Source organism: Fundulus heteroclitus, unplaced genomic scaffold (assembly GCF_011125445.2).
Source record: "Fundulus heteroclitus isolate FHET01 unplaced genomic scaffold, MU-UCD_Fhet_4.1 scaffold_43, whole genome shotgun sequence".
Classification (NCBI taxonomy): domain Eukaryota; kingdom Metazoa; phylum Chordata; class Actinopteri; order Cyprinodontiformes; family Fundulidae; genus Fundulus; species Fundulus heteroclitus.
Genome location: NW_023396846.1, coordinates 2,250,317 through 2,273,399, shown reverse-complemented (window position 1 = coordinate 2,273,399; position 23,083 = coordinate 2,250,317). Strand labels below are relative to the sequence as shown.

The following is a 23,083-nucleotide window of genomic DNA, read 5'->3' as shown; positions in this document are numbered from 1 at the left end:
CTTCCCTCGGCCAAATAACATTAGTTTGACTGAAATGATCAACTGTCGCAGCAACAGTGTCAAAACTTGCAGAGCAATGGAAGTGGCAGGTCAGGGCCACAGCTTCAAACTATTCATGAGTGAGTGGATGATACAAAGAAGTGGCCTCATATAACGTACGAGGACATTTTAACCTGTTTTGTGTCGTTACTTGGTGCGGACGGCTCTGCTGTGCGACTTTACCGAAGCGAACCTCCGCAGTGAAAGAGTTGGATCGGTGTTAATAAATATCAACATGGATGACCTGGTATTCATGGAGGCTGATGTCCGTTCAAGCTAAAACTAGTCCGACGTTCACGCTGCTGGATTCTGACTGCATCAATCGGCTCTACGAGACCTCAGAGCGCTCTGATGCTGCGGCTCCAGGGAAAGCCTTCAGTCATGCAGCGGCGACTTATGGAAGGTAGGCTGATGAATTATCTGATTCAGAAACATACTGGCCGTTGGCTCGTTGTGATTAGATTGCTGGTCAGTTAATTTTGTAATGTTTGGGATTTAACTGATGTTATGAGAGGATATCAAAACATTAGCTTACCTGTCTCCTCTCCTCTTGACGTCTCCTGGTTTTGTTTTTTTATGGAACTTCGCAGCCCAGACACTTTTCTGGCGTCATGTGGTCTTATGTTGGTCTTTTGTCCACAAAATGAAAAAAACATACGGTCGCTTCGGTGGTTTCTTCAGATTTTAAGCTTTTAACCACAGGCGAAGGGATTCCTCATTCTTCGGCTGAGGGTGAATGAAGTAGGGCGCCTCGTATCCACAGCTTTTGTACACGGTCGATGATTAAAACACTCCTGCTCCACGTAAACCTTTCTTTTACACCCGTTACTATGACAACCTCTAACCACACAAATGATCCCGGTCTTCCTCGAAGTCATAATGACGAGTAATTTGAGACGAAGTAGCCGCATGAGCCGCTTCTCAGATAGCTAAACACTGACAGGAAGTGAGCGGGCGGAAGTCTCGCCCAAACAAACGTCAACTCGCTGCCTCCATGTTTCCGTCAAAAATAAGGTGGATATGCACGCGAGAAAGCAACAACAAAAAAACCGCGTGTCAACGTCAAATAAACGCAAGCAACGCAAGCATATCGAGTTAGCAAGCATTTCAGTTTAAAGTTCTTCCAGCATGGAATATGACAGAAACAAGTTAGTTGTAACCACTGCCAAGTTAAACTTTGGTATTGAACATAAAATGGTAATGCTGCTCCCTGCTGTTACCTCAGAAATTGCCTGTTTTTGGTAGATTTTTTCCCCATAAAGAGAATTCCCTGTCAGTGGCAATAAGCTTTAATTTATTATTATTGCTATTTTTTGTTTTACATGTTTAAGTTGAGCTTTACACTAAATATGTGTTACTGATAAGTGCTACAAATGTTACAACACTTTTGTTCATATGGCAGCAGAACATTAAAATAAAAGTGCTCTTTACACTACTTTTGAATTCATTCTTGGAGTTTGTAAATACAATGCGATTAATCATGATTAATCAGGGCGATTAATCAGGGCGATTAATCCGATTAATTTTAATCGTTGCCCAGCCCTAAAAATAAATGAAGGTTACTACTTCATATCACGGGTTCTTTTAGGAACGTAACCCCCGTGAGAAACGAGGGTTCACTGTAACCGTATAAGTCTAATAAAAGCTTCCTGAAGGGTCCCGGCCCAGACGGGCTCTGAAAGACAACAAGTGTCTCAGTTTCCAGTCATTCTGCAGAATAAAAACTGTTTTAATGGTCTGAAGGAAAATGCAGCTGAAAGCAACAAAGTCCATTAATGGAGAAAATGAGGAGCTTTTCTGTGCAGTGAGGTTTGATGTGCTGAAGGCAGCAGTGATGGAGCTCCCAGTGAGGACCGTCCTCCAGGAGGAAACCTCAGAGATGTGAGGAACCTGGAGATGAGCTGAGTCCACCATGAAGACATCAGCAGCTTACATCTTAAAGTTGCAGTGTGAGAGTCAAATTTCAACTTTTAAAACAAATCTGAATAAACAGTACACCCAGGTTAAAACCTTGTTGCCAGTCCTTGCCTGTCCTGTATCTTGTCTGACTTCATGCAACCACTTCCCTCCCTTCAGCCAGGCTGAGGAAAAGACTCCACCGTCAAAGCTTCAGTGCAGTTCAGCTGTCCTCGTTTCAGCTGGTTGTGCCTCAATGGACAAATAGCTGTCATTTCTTATTTCATGCTAATCTTTGATGTGAAACCAACATCTTTTCTGTCAATAAGAAAAGTTCTTTTGGAGTTTCATCAGTTTTCAGGAAAACGGTTTATAAATGAAGGACTTTGTGCTGAAAGCTTGAAAAAAAGCATGAATTTAACGTCCTGAAGACTCACTGCTGCAGGGAGCAAAGGTGAAGAGAAGACGAAGAGTTTGATTTAATATGAGGTCAATGTTGCAAAGGTGTCTTTTTAAAAATAAAATCTGAGATCTCTTTTAACTAGGCGGTTACCTATGCTTCCTAAATGTCTTCAGAGTCCAGACCAAATGTGAAATAAAGAAATGAGACCTTGATATCCCAGAGCAACGATGGCACAGTGCCCGCTTGAAAGCATTTTTTACCTCCGTCAGTCAACAGAACATTGAAATAGTTGATTTTTTATTTCACTTTGCAGGACTGTAACATAAATTGCAACCTGAATTGTTGAGAAATGTTCCTAACCGGGCACTGAAGTGTCAAAGCAACTGGAAATAAAAATCTGCCAAATGTCAAAAAGCCTTTAAAAGCATTTTCAGCAGAGTTGGTCAGAAAATTATTGCTAAAAAAAAGAAGCTTTCATTTAGAAAACATCTCCGTAATCCAGTCCAGATAAAATGTTGCAGCTTTAAGCTGATTTTACATTAAAGAATGAAAACTTGATACAACAAAAATATCTTTAGCCTACGTCCAGTTTCTCCACCTGGGGGTTAAAGGTCATCAAAGTATTTATTCCTGCTGTCAGAGCTCAACAGTAAAAACCTCATCAGCATAAAGATGCAAATTAGCATCAACACGTTCAGACCCAGATAGACAATAAAAGGAACCAAGGACTGAACCCTGTGGCGCCCCCTGGTGGACGAGAAATCGATCAGAAGCGCCGTGAAAACCCGCCTGTCTGGCTGCAATGCGCGCTCCCGACACCGCCTGTCTGGCTGCAATGCGCGCTCCCGACACGGGAACAGAATTTAGCACAGCACCGGTGTCCTGCAACTTTTATTTGTGTCCCTGGTCCGACACGCCTGAGTCAAATAATCCGGTAATTATCAGGACTCTGGAGAACCTGACTGCAGACTGAGGAGCTGATTGTTCCATTTGATTCAGGCGTGATGGACCAGAGAACCTCTAAAAGTTTCAGGACACCGGCCCTCCAGGACTGGAGCTGGACACCGTTGGAACAGGAACCTGAAGCTGAAAATGTGGGACTGTCCCTTTAAGAGGAGCAGCAGGACGCCGTGCACGCTGCGGCTCTGTGTGCGCGTTCACACGTTTCCTGTGTAAAACTAAAAGTCCAGAATAGGAAGAAGTTGTGATGTGGAAATGTTCCATGTGGTTCTGTTGTTGGTGTTGGTTCAGCTTCTGGTTTGGTGCCGCAGGAGTTTAGCTAGAAAAGTAAAAACTGGTCTTCAGTCTGTCCAAGTCAGCAGTTTGGAAGTAAAGAAGCTGATTTTAGTCCCAGACTGTCAGCGTCGGCTCTTCTTTCATTCTCAACGTGTTTTCAAGGTTTGGAAAGATGGAGCAGAAATATCATTTCATCATTGCTTTGAGTTTCTGCTGCTGATTTATTCAACTAAAGAACAAAATCTGTCATTTAAAAACATGTCAGAAAGAAGATGGAAATGTTTTACTGTAAATTAGGACTTTTTGAAAGTCAGTGTTGATAGAAAAAAATCTGTTTTATTGAAACAAGCGTCAGAGTTTTATTGAAATATTGAAAATTGATCAGAGGAACAGAAGAGAATGAGCAGCAAATGAATCAAACACAGAAGAAGAAAATCTGTTTATTTCTCATTAAAACACATGAAGTAGAACTGCAGCAAATATACAAAAGGAAGATTTAACATGTGAATGTAAAAAGTGTTTAGAAAAATAGGAGCCGACAGAAACAGATAATGTCCAGAGATTGAGAAAAACTGGCCAACATTTCAATGAAATCTGACTGATGAATGAAAGTAAAAAACCAAGAGAGAAAGTCAACATGCTGATATTCAGAGTGAAGCTTTGACTGGAAACAGGCAGAAAAACAACATGTGGATCCTGGAATAATCCCAGCTTCCATCTTTAAAGGACTGGAAGAGGAAGAAGTTTCCAAGGAATCATTTAGAAGAGTTTCACAAAGAAACAGATTGAATCCATGAATGTGAAAACGTGTTTCTGAGTGAAAGAGACAGACATGAACAGACTGAACTATCTGTTCAACAGGGAGAGGCTTTCTCTGACAGGAGGAGACTCTTTAGACTCAATCAGCACAGAAACACTGAGGAACCAGAACTGGACCAGAACCCAAAGCCAGGAAGCAGAGGTTCAGTGAATGTGGTGTTGAAGGTGTGGAGGTGGATCAGTGAGTCAGAGGAGACTCTGTAGAAGGACAGAATACCAGCAGGACAGTCCACATACACTGCTACTCTGTTGGAGACGGAGGAGGAGGAGATAGATGTTTCTCTGTTATTGTGACGGACAGAGTAACCATGACGATCAGAGCAGCTCAGACTCCAGGACTGATCATTAGATCCAAACCAACAGTCTCTACTGTCTCCTTTCCTCCTGATTCTTCTGTAACTCACTGATATATAAACGAATCCTCTCCACTCGACCTCCCAGTAACAGCGACCAGTCAGACCAGTTCTACACAGCAGCTGAGGAATCATCAAATCTGTCTGGATGATCAGGATATGACTGAAGCTCCTCCACATATGTCACCTTCCTGTTGTCTTCAGACAGTTTGAGGTTTCTGCTCACTGTGTTTGTGTCGATTGTGAGTTGACAGGAATCTGATGGAGAGAACAAAGACAATCCAGCTGCAGTTATTGATCATTTATTGACACTTTGATGATGACTCCTGAATGAGTGATGGACAGTTTGAAGATGGTTGAATGTGAGCTGCTTTGTTGTCATGAATCAAATGAAAAACACACTTACACTTCCTCAGACCTGGTGTCAACCATCGGACTCCAGCAGGCTCTACCCTGAAAGGAGGAGGAGGGTCAGACCATCAGTCTCTTTCAGCAGCAAACATGGACATTACATGTCTCTCAGACACACATTGTCCTCCACTGAGAAAGGACCAGTCCAACATTTGGACACGTCCACTTGTTGTAAAAATCCAGAGAAAGAAAGAAGAGCTGAGAGCAGACAGACACCTGGGCTCTGATGATGATGATGATGATGATGATGATGATGATGAAACATTACAACCTGCAGTGGATTTAGTGTCGCTGTGGGAAATTCACGTGCTCTGTGCTGCAGCGCTCTGATTGGCTGAGATCAGAAATGGAGCAGGTTTTAAAAGAGAAGGGCCGACCTCTTCATGAACTAAGTGACCCTCTGTGGCTGGCAGACCTGGCATCTTTAGTTGATCTTACGCATCGTCTGAATACACTGAACAAGAAGCTACAAGGCAAAGAACAGCTGGTGCCACACCTGTATGCACACCTGAAAGCCTTCTGGGTAAAGCTCCGCCTCTTTGAGACACAACTACGAGGCTTTAATGCTGCACACTTCCCTGCTCTGTCTGAAATCACGTCTGCTTTTCCAAAGGCCGACCTTTCTGCTAAAAAGGAGAAATATGTGTCTGTGATTGCATCTCTGGTGACAGAATTCAACCAGCGTCTCCAAGACTTTTCTGTCATTGAAAAACAAATCCAGCTGTTCTCCACCTCCTTCCTGGTGGATGCAGAAGAAGTGGAAGAGAGTCTGCAGTTAGAACTGATTGAAATGCAATGTGATGATTCTCTGCAGAGTCAACATCAGCTTCTCTCCCTCCCTGAATTCTTTCAGAGTTTGGATAATGCCAAGTTTCCTCTGATGAGACGCCACGCAGAAACAATGATGAGCCTGTTGGGCTCAACATCCAGATGTGAACAAAGATTTTCTCTGTTAAATCAGAACAAAAGCAGACTGAGAAGCAGAATGACTGACAGCATCTCTGTGAAGTCCTTCGTGTCTCAACCACCAAACTTTCTGCTGACATGTCAGCCATCCTTCAATCAAAGGACAGCATCACTGCTCCCACTGACTGCAATGTTCTTCACATTATAGCTGACTTAGAAATACACACAGTATTCATGTGGCAATATGGCACCTCTAGTGTGGCCCTTTGTTTAGTTTTCTGGATTTGGCCCTCACTAAAAAAGTTTGGACACCCCTGGTATAAAGTGTTAATGTTCCCCCTTTTATTTAGGAAGATAAAAAAGGTGAATAAAATAAATCTACTTTAGGACCTTTAAATGAAATAAAGACAAGTAACAAGTGCTTCTCTGCATAAAACACTAAAATAAAAACACTCAGGGTGTCAATCTAAAATCACAGTTCAATAATATTTGCTTAAATGCTTATTAATTAAAGCTAAAGCCAGCAAACACCAAGCTAACCCTACGTTGCAGGCCTGTTTCCATGCTTGTGAATATGGAGACCAAACTCAGTGGTCGCTTCACTCAAAGAGCAAATAATAAACTAAAAAGGTCCCTTGTGCCAGATGAATAATAATCCTAACAGAAACGCTCTGCTCCGTTTAGTCCTCCTCTCCTGTGGAAAAAACTCAGCTCCCACAGTCACGGCTCTGACTCCAATACTAGGCCACCTGCTTTATAAGTTTGGTTTTTATTAATTCTGCATTATTTTAACTACATGCGCTGTGTTTCTGTGCCTCAACGCTCTTACTGCTCCTCTCTCCTCCCTTCCCTCAGACCCAGGTGCTTTTATCAGCGGCCAGCCTTCAAAACGTGAATCACTACGTTTAATGTCCTTCCACTCGTACCAAAATGTCCCAATTAAAGTCAATAGGAGAGTCAGTAGCTGTGTTTCATGCTATTTTGTTTTTAACGACACAGAACCAGCGGTGCTTCAATGGAATGCTGCCTTGCTCTTTAATTCAGGTGAGCATAATTACGTTAAATGTAATTTAGGTGTGGACTTTTAAGGGTCATTTTAAGGAACTTGTAACATCAGGGGCTTCAGCTCAGACCCATTATTCCTCCTCTTCCCTCTAAAGGAGCCCTTTACACTATTTATTTATGCATTTTTCCCACTGTTTATTCCTCGCGTGCAGAGCACCAATGGGGGTAAAATCTGCCCACCTCACCGCCTCAAACTGATATCATTAGTATAAATTATGCTGATACCAGACGTTACCAATAAAAGTGTTTTTTTCTACAGTCACTTAGGAACCAGAGAGACGCAGAGCTTGAAAAGCTGCACCTTTACTCATCAACTCTGGGGTTGCCATGCATAAAAAGTGCTATATTTCCTGTAGGATTCCCCAATAAAGACTATTAGTGGGCTAAAAGCGAAGCAGAAAGTCATTATTCCGTCCGCTCTGACCACAAACAAAACGCTCAGAGAACAACTTCAAACTGAGCCTTCAGCTTGGTAATTAAGCACCAGAGCGCCCTGAGGAGAGCAATAGAGGAGATTTGTCTGGTCAGAGCAGAGACTGAGATGAGAAACCTGTGGCTGTGAAAGGTGATGATGGTTATAAACTGTAACAGGCTAGAAGTTCATGGAGCTGAAAAGAGGGAAACATCAGCAGCTGGATCAGCATAAAGACGCAGCGTGAACCCCTGAGTACTTTAAGTGTTCCTGCTGAGGGGAAAATGTCAGACCATACAGGCTTAATGAAACTCAGCCTGATTCACCAATGAGGTTATAGATCTACACTGATTAACAAACCCATAGATTAATGTGTAACAGTGTAATAATACGGTCAATAAAATAAAACTACTTCATTTTATTCAGTATTCTTTAACAGTTGTGGGTTTTTTCTGTTTTAACCCACTAATAACATGTTAACACTTCTTTTTCACTTTTTAACAAAATACTCGTTTACTTCCATGTCTGGTCGGATAAAAATGAGACGGAGCTGACTGAACCACTGATCTCTATTTATTCACTGGATTGGTCGTATATAATACACGTCACTGTGAAGCCACCAGCCGCCATATTTTCCTCCAGTAACTAGGGAATATGTTACTGGAGGAATGTTCAGGGAGGCTTAAGACTTTTAAAATGTTGAATATATAGCAATATACCAGCAATCCAGTGAATAAACAGAGATCAGTGTACTGGACCAGGGTTCAGTAAACTCCGCCCCCAGATCCCCAAAGATTAACATATTCTCTCTCTTAACTTTTGGTCCTGGTCTCCAACGTTTCCAGAGGTCCTCTAAAAGCTTCCGGGTGGCTCAGAGTTCTAGCTGGGTCCAATCTCTCGTTGTCCGGTTGGGTAACGATCCTCTACAAGCTCCTAGGTCCAGCTGAGTTAGCCTAGAGTCCATTAGCTAGCTTGTTAGCATCGGCTAGTTGCTATGCTAAGCTAGCGGCTAAACACAGTCCAAAAAGCTTCGAGTAGAAACTTCAGTGTCTTCTACCTCGGACTTAAGCTCACTGACTCACTGTGGATTATTGTGGGGACAAACCACGGCACATATTACTGTTTATAATCCAAAAACAAGCCAGTTTAACATGGAGATGTTGACTTATGGCCGCAGAACCGGATCTCTCGGCTTCTCTGCTGCGCTCTCTCACCCAAACTTATGATGCATTCAAGGACTGCCTCTGAGTAGGAAAATACACTTCTCACATGTACCGTTATTAAAATGAACTACAACTATGCACTTAGATGTTTAAACACATTGTAAGCATATTTTAAAGATAAACATTTTTATTAAAGAAGAAATTTTAATAAAGAATAAATTAATTAACCCTTTTTAAACTATTTAATGTTTATTAGCGTTTACTTCATAGACTTTTCACTACATCTCTTTTTAACTAAACTACATGGTCCTGATCCAAGCTGGATGAGTTCTGAATGGATGGATCTGAGGCTTCAAAGCAGCTTTTAAAGCCAACATATCACCAGAACCCAGTTCTACATTGTTGGGTCTCACCTCAGACGGTCAGAGGGACCAACAAAGTTCTACCTCTTCAATCTGCTGCTCACTGCAGCCTTGAAATGCAGATCAACTGATTGGTTGAAGGCAGAACCTCCATCCTACAACTGGTGGTGCTGAAAGTTTGGGCCAGGTACCAAATAGAGAGAAGAACCAACCTGACAAGACTTTAAATGAATGTGTTCTATAGGCGATGGGAACCTGCAGTAATGTTACTGATGCAATAAAACTAAAGGTAGTAATTAGTAATTGGATAATTGTTAGATGGAGGATCTGAGACTTTTTGACAACACAGCTCTGACCCAAGACTCTTTGATGATCTGGTTGTTCTTTTTTTTTTTTTTTGTTTAGAAAATGTAAAATTGAATAAAATGAAGTTTAAGGTGTTTCATAGTGTGAATCTAACTGGTGAACTTCTCTTTCACAAATCTATTCAGACTTGCTATTCAGCATCATTAAAGACCCTCGGCCCTTTAATTTTCCCTGTGAGCCGTTCTTAGTGAGGAGAATATTACAGAAAACTGGGTAATGATCTCTGCCTGCAGACGAGTCGTCTAATAAATCCCATTTCACTACCAGCTGAAATATTCCTGGACACTAGTGTTAAATCAAGGACTGATCCATTTCCTGGATGAACATCTGTTCTGATCCATCTTCCATCATTCAACAGGATTAATTATTATCCTCTAAATGTTATTCAAATATTTCTCCATTTCCATCTGTTCTGTTTCCTCCCCATAATATTCCATGTGCATTAAAGTCACCACATATTACTGATTATCTCCACCATTAATCTGCATTTACTGATTAAGATCTAACTTTTTACAAGGATTATTATAGTTAAATTAATTAACCTCATTTATTATTCTCTCTGTTACTACATATTCTAGATCAGTTCCTCTTCTTATTTCTCTGCATGTTAGATGATCTTTTCTAAATGTTGAACATCCTCCTCCTGTTTCTTCCTTCCTGTCACTGAAACATCTCCACTTATTCAGAAAACTAGTTACAGTTTTATTTTGTCTTTTACACATTTTATCCATCTGTGCTTCTTTAAACACATTTAACACATTTTCACCTCTCATCACTACAACCTCCTGCCATCTTGGAGGAAAAGTCACCATGAATGATGTGACATTTTCTCCATAATCACACATGAACTCTGAGCTGCTGCTTTCAGCTCCGTACCTGGATCTTTTAGTCTGGAGTCAAAGGGAAAGAAGGGAACCAAATCTCAGCAGCTCCAGATTTAGCTCCACAAATGTGATAAAATAAAAACTGAATAAAGTTATGATCAAAATGATTCTTAACTCTGGCTGATCTATTTTTTAAGTCTTTCTGCTCCAATCTTGCACAAGGTCAGCACACAGCTTTCCACTATTTCTGGGGCAACAGACTGTTGTGGAACATTTTATTGACATATGTAACTCTGATCATATCTGGTCTGGATGCACCTGCATAACTTTCCCATGATAAAGAAGCTCACATACTTACAGATTTACTGTGTTTCTACATCCAAGGATGTAGAGAGGAGGTGAGTTATATAGGAACTGGATCGTACCAGTGGCTCCACTCCTCTGAAGATTACTCCCACTTTCTTTGTTAACCCAGAATGTGTAAAAGTTTAGTGTTTTCTTTTTCTCTTCGCTGTGTTTCCTTTGTGAGTTAGGGGACAGAGACAATTAAATGCTTCTAGCCTTGGAATTAAATAACTTAGAGAGACAATGATGCATCTTTTCTCTTGATTAAAAATAAGTGGTGTGCTTACTTAATTGATAATTATTAATATCCACTATAATTTGGCGTTGTCGGACTGTGTGATGATGGATGAGGACGCTTGGCCAGCCTGAAGACTTCAGTCCACCTACGTTTAAAAAAGGGCAGTCCTGAAACCTGCCAGCAGCTCCTGGCCGATCGGATCCCAATCCAAAACACTTCTGTGATCATGCCTGGGTGAGACTGTACTCTAAGCCCTTTTATTGCACATTAACCATCAACTCCTAATACTTATTTAATTTCACAGCATTTTTAGAGTGAGAAGATCAGCGTGAGGGCCTCGCCTTGTCAGGAGAACAGGGCTGGTCTATTTGAAACAACAGGACAAAGTGAAACAAAGGGTTCTGCGGGTGGTTTTAGCATTTCTACACCTCATAAAGGAGAAAGCCAGGACGAGGAGATGTGCTGCCTCTAGAGAAAAATGGGTTCTGAAACCTCAAAGGCCTCGGGGTGTCTCCCCCTCCTCCAGACTCTGTATTATATAAAATTATGAGGGGGAAAGGTAGATATTATGGTTTTCCACAGGGTGGAACGTTGAGCATAAATCAGTTAAATAAGGTTAAAAAGCTGATGGATGGAGACTGGGAGAAAAAGAAACATAGGAAAAAGATTAACAAAGAGGATTTAGATCAGAGGGTAAAATGGGTAAAATGTTGGAATGAATGGAGTGCAGAAGCTGCAAGAAGAGAGAGAAAGTCTGAACTGAAACAGACGGCAGGGGGAAAGGATTTATCTGGAGACGTGGGTAACAGGCGTGACAATGCTGGTGGTGCTGCTGATGACCCCATGTTTCCACCTCTAAATAGACCTAGTGGTGCTTTACCCTCCTGTCCATACGCTCCATTGCAGGCGGAGCTGCAGGCCCTCCAGGTGGCTGACCCGGATCTGGACTCCTGTCCCCCTTCTGTGAAGATGTCAACAGCATGAGGACCGAGGCGAGGCTGGGGATCGGCGGTGATGTCATCAGTGTAGGAAAGAAAAAGAAAGTTGACTAAAGAGACACTGATCTGCACAAGGCTGGCCTAACTCTTTTTTCTGAGGAAGATCTGACCATCGTGGACATGGCCATGAAGCATTTTTTTGTGTGTGTCTCCTCTGTGTCTTTTAAATGTTATGGGTAGAGATTTGATGTGTAGATAGAACATAACTATCACTTTAACCTGTGATGGACTGACGGTTCACACTCAGGACTCTGACTTTACTGCAGTACATTGGGCCCCAGATAAATCTTTGTATGCATATGAATGGAAGCTTCCAGCTGCTCCTGTGCCTCAACATTTTGTCTCAGCAGTAAATGCTGTGACACCTGACAGTGACATAATGACTCAGATGACTTATATAGTACTTCCCTTGTGTCTGATGGACCTGACTTTGATTTGTGGAAACTTTCTCATTTAATACATTGATGATTTGTTAATCTGTGCAGAATCAGCTAGTCAATGCAGGACAGACACCTTAAAACTGCTTAAACATCTCTATGAAAAAGGCCATAAAGTCTCAAAATCTAAATGCAGTTTGTGCAGGAGGAAGTCACATTTTTGGGCCATGTTCTCTCACATAAAAGCAGGAACTTGTCACTTAAGCGGATTAAAGCAGTTCTACAAATCCCAAAACCAATCACATAGAAGCAAATGATGTCATTTCTGGGTATGACAGGTTATAGCAGAGTTCACATTCCAAACTACTGCAAGCTTGAATCTCCATTTTCTGCTTTAATTCACGGACGGGGACTAGCAGCTGCTGGTAGAATCACACGGACGTCTGAGGCAGAACTGGCTTTCTCTGCTCTGAAAGCAGCCTTGTCCTCTGCACCGGTGCTGAATTTGCCAAACTCTGACAAACCATTTATTCAAATGGTGGATGAAATTTCAGGTTTCATGTCATCTGTTTTGTTGCAATCTCATGGTGACAAATTGCGACTTGTGGCTTAATTTTCCAGTAAACGTGATGCAGTTGCAGCTGGTTTACCTGCTTGGCTGCGCTTTAGTGCTGCAGCTGAGAAAGCAGTGTTAGCCTCACGTGACATTGTTGGCTACAACCCTCTGACAGTTTTTGTTCCACATTCTGTTTCTATCATCCTCCTGGAACAAAAGGCTTCTCATTTACTGGCAGCAAGGTGGCTCAAATATTCTTCAATTTTACTGGACATGCCTAACATCACCATTCTGCTGCAGGTTTAAATTGAATCAGGTTTGTTATATCTTCTTAGTCAGGTGTTTAGCAGTCAGATCCATTACCACACCACTACTCTGCTCAAACAGCTGAGCTCATCTCTTTAACTGAGGCTTGTGAGTTGGTGGAAGGAAAAACTGTGGTATCGACGCACGGACTGTGTCACGCATCCCGAGGGGCGATGCTGGATTTGGTTAAAAATATTGGTACACAAATGAGTTTTCAATGGTAGCTAAAAATTACAGCAAAAAGTGTTTGATCTGTGCTTCTCACAACCCGTCTACGGGTTTCTGCACAGCCACAAGCTGGATATCCCTCTCCATAATTTCCATTCCAGCATCTGTTGATGGTTTTTATTGAGCTGACACCTGCTGAAGGAAAGAAATATTGTCTAGTGGTTGTGGACATGTTTTCTAAGTATGTGGAAGCTTTTCCAACAAAACACGCAGACAGCAGCGCTGTCAGAAAAGCTTTATTGATGGAGATCCTTCCACTCTGGGGGTCCATGAGGTCATTTCCAGTGATAATGGGACACATTTTGTAAACAAAGCTCTGCAAGAAATCAGCGAACTTCTTGATTTCCAACTATGTACACACTGTGCTTATCATCCACAATCAGGGGGGGGGAGCTGTAGAAAAGGAAAAGGGCACTATGAAGAACAAACTGGCTAAATGTGAAAAACCGGTTTGTCTTGGTCAAAACCTCTCTGGTTCTCATGTAGATGCAGATAAGAAATAGATCCAGAGCTAATCTCATTCCTTTTGAAATCCTTTTCAGGAGGCCTGTAAGTGCGGGGGGAAGACCTAATATTAACTTATCTACATTAACAACTGCTCATTTTGAACACTCCATGTCAGAACATTGTAAGGTTCTGTCACGTTCTCTTTCTCATCAGACTGTGAGAGCTGCATTAACCCCAGTGGCTGATAAATCCTGCACCAGTTTCAGCCAGGACAGTGGGTGCTGATCCGAGACACCAGAAAAGCCACTGGAGAGAAAAACGTTGGACCGGTCCGTTCCAGAACCTGCTGGTGACCCAAACTGCTGTGAAGGTCCAAGGAAGGAACACCTGGATCCACGCCACACAGTGCAAAGTGTTCAAGGGAACACCACCTGAGCAGCATCCGGGTCAGAACCTCCTGCCTAAAGGGGCTTCCAACGACCGCCCACCTGTACAAGGCTGGTAACAGGGCAGCCTAAAGCGCACTCTGGAGAGGCAGTAGGATTTATATTTTGTTTCTTGTTTCTGTTTTTAAAAAAGTACAGAAGAAAGTAGAAAGGACAGTCCACTTTGAGCCAAGATCAACATGCAGCATTATCTTATAGAAAATTGAAGATTTTAGAACTGGTGATTGGGATCACTCTTCTTTTTATCCCTCCTGTGTTTATCGGGGAAAAGGTAGAGCAAGAACAATTTATGATTTACCCGAGTAATCACCTAAATCATACCAATCAGCTGACTTGAAAACAGACCCATCACTTCAGTGACTATCATGATCATGCTGACAACATCTGGTGGAAACTAGTGCATCAGATTGTACGTAAAATGAGAAATTACCGTTTTTATTGTTAATGGTTCCCATTGACACTGCCTGTACCACTTTTTTCCCTAGTCATCAATCTGGGAGCCTCCAATGTAACCCTCTGCTGGAGTGTTGTCTCACCATATGTGCTTTTCTAGTGCTGAGTCTTTTTTTTTTTACATATTTCAAACTCTACCCTGTAAAAGTAAAAAGTGTAAAATATGCCTTTTTCCCCTCTTCCTCCACAAATGTGGCTCCTATCTTTCCATAGAGTTAAAGGCAGCGCCCTAAGGAAACCACGTCACGGCGGTGTCCTTGACAGTCGAAGAAATGCTCCTAACAGCTGCGTTCTTTTATCACGCAAGGCCTCAGTCATCCATTCCCCCCAAATGTATATGATGTATGCGATAGATGGTTGTACTGAAACTATAATTTCAATTACAATGTAAAATGTAGTTGACAATAAAGATACATTGATGGATTGTTTCCACATCCAAGAACACAGAGAGGAATTAAGTTAGATAGGAACTGGATCGTACCAGTGGCTGCACTCCTCTGAAGATTACTCCCACGTTCTTTGTTAACCCAGAATGTATAAAAGTTTAGTGTGTTCTTTTTCTCTTCACTCCGTTTCCTGAGTGCTTTAGGGGACAGAAACATTCAAACACTTCTTTCCTTTGAATTAAATAACTTACAAAGACAAAGATGCATCTTTTCTTTTCACTTAATTGATCATTATTAATATCCACTACAAGACCATCATGAGGACCCTGCCAGGATTTGCACCATCATCTTGAATCTTTCCACTGTGGGACACTGCATTGAACTATTCCTAATTAACCTTTAGACTTATTTAAATAAACTATACAATTGATCTGACTGTAACCCAGATAGTAAAAACAGAAGAGATGTATAAAATAATAAATATGTTGGCATTGATTGTCATAAGTTATTCTTATTTTGTGGGGAATGGCAGGCGAAAATTTATTTTTCTACAGGAGTACGGTCTGTGAAAGTAGCACAGATGTGGGGGGGGGGGGGAAGAGAAAAAGTGGGTTAAGCATGAGAGGAGACAGCGGAGGAGGAGCAGCTAGCTGGTGTTGAAGAGAGTAAGCTCAGACTTATCGTAAAGAGAAGTCATAATATCCAGTATGCAAGTTAGCAGTACACAGTAGAGTTTAGACGAGAAGCTGTGGGACGGTGTGCTTGTTTTTCTTTGTCTCTGTGTGACAGCTGTCCCAACTGTCACACAGAGACAGGAAGGGTAACGGTTTTCTGTTCTTCCTTAATATTACTTTACATATTGATTTGAGTAGTTTAGATTCTTATCTTTAAAACTGTTTTCATTAGTCTGACTCTTTAGTTAACTATTTACAGTGCACACATTTAGTTAACTTTGTTTGTCAGTTCTCTTGTATTTTTTTGTTAAATGCAACAAATTAATTTCTTTGAGTTACCAGTTTCCTCTGGAGCTGCTGCTGAAATCATACAGATCAGCTCCAGCTGATGTCCTTATATGGCTGTCAAGCTTCCTCAGCGGGTCGTTCCATTTGTTTGGCAGGGGAAGGGAAAATTTGGCCTTTAGTTTAATTTTACCATTTCTTTAATGTTGCTTCTTTTTGTAACTTAGTTCAATGCTAATATTTATTCAATTTAAAGATTTAGTAATGTGCTGACCAGTATTTGTTTAAATTCTTGTGTGTTTAATTACCCCCGTGTGTGAATTAGCAGTGGTCTGATCAGCCACTATTTAAGTTCCCCTCATGTCTCGTTTGTTAGGTCAGTTTTGTGCTTGAGTTCTTTGTGTTACTTCCTGAGTTGTAGTTTGTTATGTTGACCTCAGTTTTTGGGACCCAATTTATAATTTTTTAACAATTTTTGTAATAAATTAAGAATATATTTTGAAATTTTTCAACGTCTCTTTGGTTGGTCTATGTAAAACCTTCATTTACTCTAGAGTTAGAGTGAAGCTAACCTAGCTGTTCACTAACCTGGACTACTGTAAGCTGGTTATTCGCTGCTAGAGTGAAACTTAAAGGGCTTGCAGAAGACGATTACCGCACTGGATAACGAGTGACAGACTCCAGATAGTCACTCAGCACCTGCGTTGCTCAGAGTAAATGTGGCAACGTGGGAACTAAGGGCCAGTAGATGTGGAGCACATAGAAAGCACCTGGAAACCACACAACTGCATCATTCCTGAAATGCTGTTTCTTTGGATCGCTTGGAGGTCCTTCTGGACACAGGACGAGGTATTGCCCAGATTTATATGTGGAAAATCACGATTACACAAGGTACTGAGATGTGCTTTAATATTTTGCTTTTTGAGTCAAGAGGCTCTGGACTGTGGAGTTTGTGGGACTTCTACATTCCTGGACATCTGCACAGGCCTGCAACATCGGGGGTATTTTTGCCGGCATTAGATTTAGTCTTTACCATACTGGGTTATGTGTGAACACAGTGTACACTGTGTATGCAGATTCGTTGTACGATTGGAACAATGCTATGTTTTTTCTGTTTTGCCTACATTCCAAAAACCTGCCATTCCCCTATTATTTTTATCAAAGGAGGGTTACTATGGTCCACTTTACACGGTGTGTAGTGTAACTTAATTTAGTAGTGTCCAATGCTGATTGATCCAAAAGCATTTGAGAAAGATTCAAAGTACGGTTTATGGGTTGGGTTCTGCAATGTTATAAGATGAGTATAAAACTCATCTTTAGAACCAATCTCTTCAAAATGGTGATCTGCACCGCCTAATCTACTTTCAGCAGTTATTGCAACCGTGAACTGCAGAAAATATGGGCAGAGCGGCTCTTTCTGAGTTTACTCTGCTGCTGTCAGGATGAGCTGAAGCGCGTTAAGAGGCGGAGGGATATTTCAGTGTCACTTAGTTTAGAGCCCAAACAATCGACTTCACTTTCAGAAACAAGCCCAAAAAACTGCAAACCACAACTCATGAAACTTACAATCGACTTTAGAAATATTAGACCAAAGTCGCATAATATAGGTGGGCTTCGCAACAGTGATCATTCTTTCCAAGTGTTTCGTATCCCTCCACCCCTCTGGTCGGGTAAACAAATGTTCCGGCAAATTCTACATTATAACAAAGAAAAACCTACCGAAAAGTGTCGCTCTCATGTCTTCTTGAAGACATTCTTCTTTGAAATGTTGGCTACAGATGACGTGTTTTCTCTCTGGCAAGAAGTTCAATGCCAAATCCTCTCTTTTCAAGGAGGTAATCCAAAAAAAGAACCCATGGTGGATCATGAATCAGAAAGGTGAAATAAAATAATGTTTTTTCCACTTTTACCCGATGTATTGTTACATCCAACTGCCATGCACGTGAGCATTGTTGCTTTAACAATAGCTCTCATGAATTTCAATGATGACGTCTTCTCGAAATCTGAAATCATTTTTGTTGATTGCAGTTGAGTACAACAGTTCCTTTTGAATTAGCTTGTAGAGGGCAGTGCCTCACCGCACAGAGACATCACAGAATGTGATGTCGGGCGGCCATTATTGCCCAAATATGGGCATTACAATTTTATTTTCTTATTGATTAGTTAGTTTTAGGTATAGCTAATGATTCACTGATTTTTCCTTGTTGACTGGACTTCTCCCTTAATAACATTGCTTAAGTGAGTGCTTCATTACTGCAAGTGATAAGAGGTGTAGGAGGGGGATGGGTGGGATTTAATTGAAGAGGTTTTGATCTGGGGTCATAAATCAGTCTTAACTTTGTCATAAAGTACATCTATACCTTTTTTTTTCCTCCATACCTGAGAGTTTCTAGTCTCCAATGTGGATCCTTCAGTCCAGCCAACAGCAACTTTACTCCTGAGTCTCCTGGATGATTGTAGCTCAGGTCCAACTCTTTCAGATGGGAGGGGTTGGAGCTCAGAGCTGATTTCAGAGAAACACAGCCTTCCTCTGAGACCAGACAGCCTGACAAACTGCAGACATACAATTACAAATTATTTTAACACGAGAAAGTGGTGCTCAAGAAAATTCTGCTCAGTTGAATTTAAGAAATATAAAATAGAAATCAAACAGTATTTGTTCTGTAGGTAATAAAAAGTAACATCTGACACATAGACAGATCAATCCTGACTAGAGCTCCACTGGGATGGAAACTCTGCCAACAGACACAAACTCTGCAGAAGGTTCTGGCTTTAAGCCAGGTCTAAACAATGCACTGATATAAAAATGTAAGACTGTCATACATATAAACGGTGCAAATATTAAGAGGTACAATGTACAGTCTTTGCAGATATAAGATATATTACTGTATTGATTGTTAAATATGTGTGTAAATATTTTTGTCATGTTTCTGAGAAGCTTGAGAAGAGGCGGGTCCTCCTGGACCCCCTCATGGGAGCTTGGTCCCCGCGTCACAAGTTGGCAAAGGACCCCTCCTGGGCACCCTTGTTGGACGCCGAAATGGCGTGCTCTGCGCTTGCGTCGGACGCTGAACTTGTGTCGTCCAGATGCTCAGCAGCAGGCTCCTCTGATGCAGCCAGCGAAGCAGGACCAGGGCTTTCTGTGGCCGCCTGGGCAAGAACTAAGTCTTTGGCTGCGGGCTGAGCAGGAGCTGAGACTTTGACTGAAGCCTTCGGCGGAGAAGCAGGATCCTTGGCATCAGAGGCATGGGTGAGTTGATTTGGGAGTAGATCATCTCTGTCTCCATAAAAGAAGTCCCATAGCTGGGTCTCGTGGATTCTGGGCGCTCTGGCCAGATTCTCCTGGGCAGCAACAGCGACTACACCCGACCGACTCACCACTCACTCACAACATTTTAACAGGTAATAAACAGAAATCTGGTCTCAACAGGATGGAGAACTTTGTACCTGAGAGTTTCCAGTCTGCAGGTTGGACTCTCCAGTCCAGCAGAGAGAAGCTTCACTCCTGAATCCTGCAGGTTGTTGTTACTCAGGTCCAGTTCTCTGAGACTGGAGGACTGGGAGCTGAGAACTGAGGAAAGAGCTTCACAGCTTCTCTCTGAGAGGTTACAGCCACTCAGTCTGAGGAGACAGGGAGAAAATTCTGATATTAAACAATTCATCAGAAATATTGTTGATTTCTTTACAGTCACCAATGTTCTCCTTGGAAAGATTGATGGATCTGTCTGATTTTACACGTCTTTATGTTGCCTTTTATTGTGAACTGGTTCATTATAAATAAACTGAAGCAACATGAATCAATAGCCATATTTACACTACCCTTGTTAAACTGATCCGAGCCGAGACCAGTCCGAGCTTGGATCAGTTAACCAAGCCGAGCCTCGTTCTGACGACTGTTTACACACCAAGCTTATCTCGGTTCCTTGGTTGCTCCTCGCCTCCTAGTGACGATCTGTGGTACTACTGTTTTCTGGGATTGAAGACAAAGCAAATCAAAATGGCGGTGCCCGTAATATTCAGGAAGTTATGCTCAGACAGAGTCGGCATTTGGGACATGAATAAGACAAACGAATGTCTAATAAGGATTTACAGACGCAGGAAACAACGACAGACACTGAGGTTCATCACACTGCTAAGCAGAATCATCTGTGGAAATCGTGTGGCATGGTAAGGAAGCTAGTATTATTATGAATATCTGAAATTTGTCTGAATGGAGTGTGAATCGGGACGTGCAGCCAGACACGGCGGAAAAACCGCAGACAGTCAGCTGACTGTAAGGGGATGACGCGTCTGCTCATGCGCTCTTCGTTATCAGATAACCGGGACAAAAAAAACCAGTCCGAGACCTACTCAGGAACTGGTCTGCAGTTAGCGCGGTCCGGTTATGTTTAGTGCGGTCCAGTTCAGTCTGCTTACCGTTTACACTCGTATTTACAGTTATCTCAGTTACCGAGCTCGGACTGGTCTCGTCTCGGTTATAAAAGGGTAGTGTAAACGGGGTAAATATTTGCCTCATTAGCAGATTTCTCACTATCATAAATAAAAGCAGCAACAATCTGTGTCCTTACAGAGCTTTGTTGGAGGCTTTAACCACTGGCAGCAGTCTCAGAAGAACCTCCTCTGAAGCAGAGAATTTCTTCAGATCAAACACATCCAGATGTTCTGCTGATGACACTAAGATGAAGATCAGAGCTGACCACTGAGCAGGAGACAGTTTATCTGTGGAGAGACTTCCTGATCTCAGAGACCGTTGGATCTCCTCCACTAGAGAACAATCATTCAGTTCATTCAGACAGTGGAACAGATTGATGCTTTTCTCTGCAGACACATTCTCACTGATCTGCTCCTTGATGTACTGAACTGTTTCCTGATTGGTCTGTGAGCTACTTCCTGTCTGTGTCAGCAGACCTTGTAGGAGTCTCTGATTGGTCTGCAGTGAAAGTCCCAGGAGGAACCGGAGGAACAAGTCCAGGTGTCCATTTGGACTCTGTAAGGCCTGATCAACAGCTGTCTGGTGAAAAGACTTTAGTTTAGGGTCTGAGGACTCCTTAGATGTTTGAGTTTCTTCCATCAGGTTGACACCAGAGTTGATGAAGGTCCGATGAACATGAAGAGCAGCCAGAAACTCCTGAAGACTCAGATGGACGAAGCAGAACACCTTGTTCTGGATCAGTCCTCCTCTCTCCTCTCTAAAGATCTGTGTGAACACTCCTGAGTACACTGAGGCTGCTGTGATATCGATGCCACACTCTGTCAGGTCTGATTCATAGAAGATCAGGTTTCCTTTCTGCAGCTGATCAAAAGCCAGTTTTCCCAGAGACTCAATCATCTTCCTGCTCTCTGGACTCCAGTGTGGATCTGTTTCAGCTCCTCCATCATACTTGACCTTCTTCACTTTGGTCTGAACCACCAGGAAGTGGATGTACATCTCAGTCAGGGTGCTGGGCAGCTCTCCTTCCTCTCTGGTCTCCAACACGTCCTCCAGAACCGTAGCAGTGATCCAGCAGAAGACTGGGATGTGGCACATGATGTGGAGGCTTCTTGATGTCTTCATGTGGGAGATGATCTTCCTGGCCTGCTCCTCATCTCTGAATCTCTTCCTGAAGTACTCCTCCTTCTGTGGGTCAGTGAACCCTCTGACCTCTGTCACCATGCCAACACATTCAGGAGGGATCTGATTGGCTGCTGCAGGTCGTGTGGTTATCCAGAGGCGAGCAGAGGGAAGCAGTTTCCCCCTGATGAGGTTTGTCAGCAGAACATCCACTGAGGTGGACTCTGTAGCATCAGTCAGGATCTCCTGGTTCTGGAAGTCCAGAGGAAGTCGACTCTCATCCAGACCATCAAAGATGAACAGAACCTGGAAGTGTTCAAAGCTGCAGATTCCTTTGGTTTCAGTAAAGAAGTGATGAACAAGGTCCACCAAGCTGAACTTTTTCTCTTTCAGCACATTCAGCTCTCTGAAGGTGAATGGAAATATGAAGTGGATGTTCTGGTGGGCTTTGTCTTCAGCCCAGTCCAGAGTGAACTTCTGGGTTAAGACTGTTTTCCCAATGCCAGCCACTCCCTTTGTCATCACTGTTCTGATTGGTTGATCTCTTCCAGGTGGGACTTTAAAGATGTCTTCTTGTCTGATTGTTGTTTCTGGTCTATGTGGTTTCCTGGATGCTGTTTCAATCTGTCTGACCTCATGTTCATCATTGACCTCTCCAGTCCCTCCCTCTGTGATGTAGAGCTCTGTGTAGATCTGGTTCAGAAGGGTTGGACTTCCTGCTTTAGCGATCCCCTCAAACACACACTGGAATTTCTCCTTCAGACCAGATTTTAGTTTATGTTGAATTGGAGCAATATGTTCTAAATGAACATAAAAAGTGAAATCAGAAAAGAAGATGATGTGAATAAATGTGATTCCATCTCTTCAGACATCAGTAAATGTGTGATTTATCCATCAGGTTAGATCTTTGTAGAAATCCTCTTACTGCTTTGCAGACGGTCAGCCAGCTCCTCCTGCTTCATCATCTTCAGGAAGTTCAGAGTGATCTTCATCAGTGCTTCTCTGCTGCTCCTCCTTTGCTCTCCATCCTCACCTTCCAACACCTCCTCATCATCTCTCTGACTCTCTGAGCAGTCTGGGTCATCTGGACTCAGAACCTTCTGGAACTTCTTCAGCTCCTTCTTCACAAAAGTGACAATGTTGTCCTCCAGCAGCTGGAACAGAATAATATATGAAGGACACATCAGACTGAGATCATGGATGCAAACATCAGAACCATGTTGGACAGACTGACGGTCCACTGGTCCACAAAGTCCAGCATGGAGACGACTGAACAGAACCGATGGAAAAGTAGTTGTTGTACATGTACAGACCATAAATATGGAGTCCAGCTGGGTTTGATGCTGCCGGGCAGACGGACCTCTGGGAATCTCTGAGTTCTGCTGGTCCACTCTGTGGAGGAACCAGAACAATTAGGAAGGAAGTAAATATTCATCCAGCAGTTTTCACAGATGAAATCACCAAAAGCTTCACAGTAAAAGTCCTTAAGACAGAAAAACTGAAATGAACATGACACAAAGAAGTCAACAAGAGGAAGA

At 42.3% G+C, this 23,083-nt stretch overlaps 1 protein-coding gene and 1 long non-coding RNA gene across 2 annotated transcripts; one reads left to right on the top strand and one right to left on the bottom strand.

Moving 5' to 3' along the window:
• Positions 1-1,567: 1,567 nt before the first annotated feature.
• On the top strand, positions 1,568-2,797 carry LOC118560463. Its single transcript, XR_004929364.1, has 2 exons — positions 1,568-1,988; positions 2,116-2,797. It is a non-coding gene; the product is annotated as an uncharacterized LOC118560463 (long non-coding RNA).
• Positions 2,798-4,497: 1,700 nt separating this feature from the next.
• Positions 4,498-22,930, bottom strand: LOC118560426 (NACHT, LRR and PYD domains-containing protein 12-like; the record flags this gene model as incomplete). Its single annotated transcript, XM_036131414.1, is given in 8 exon segments — positions 4,498-4,876; positions 4,878-5,004; positions 5,153-5,199; positions 18,374-18,547; positions 19,442-19,615; positions 20,563-22,345; positions 22,471-22,699; positions 22,859-22,930. Coding segments are annotated over 8 exon segments (2,985 nt in total), but the record flags the coding sequence as incomplete, so codon positions are not given.
• Between the last annotated feature and the right edge of the window lie 153 nt (positions 22,931-23,083).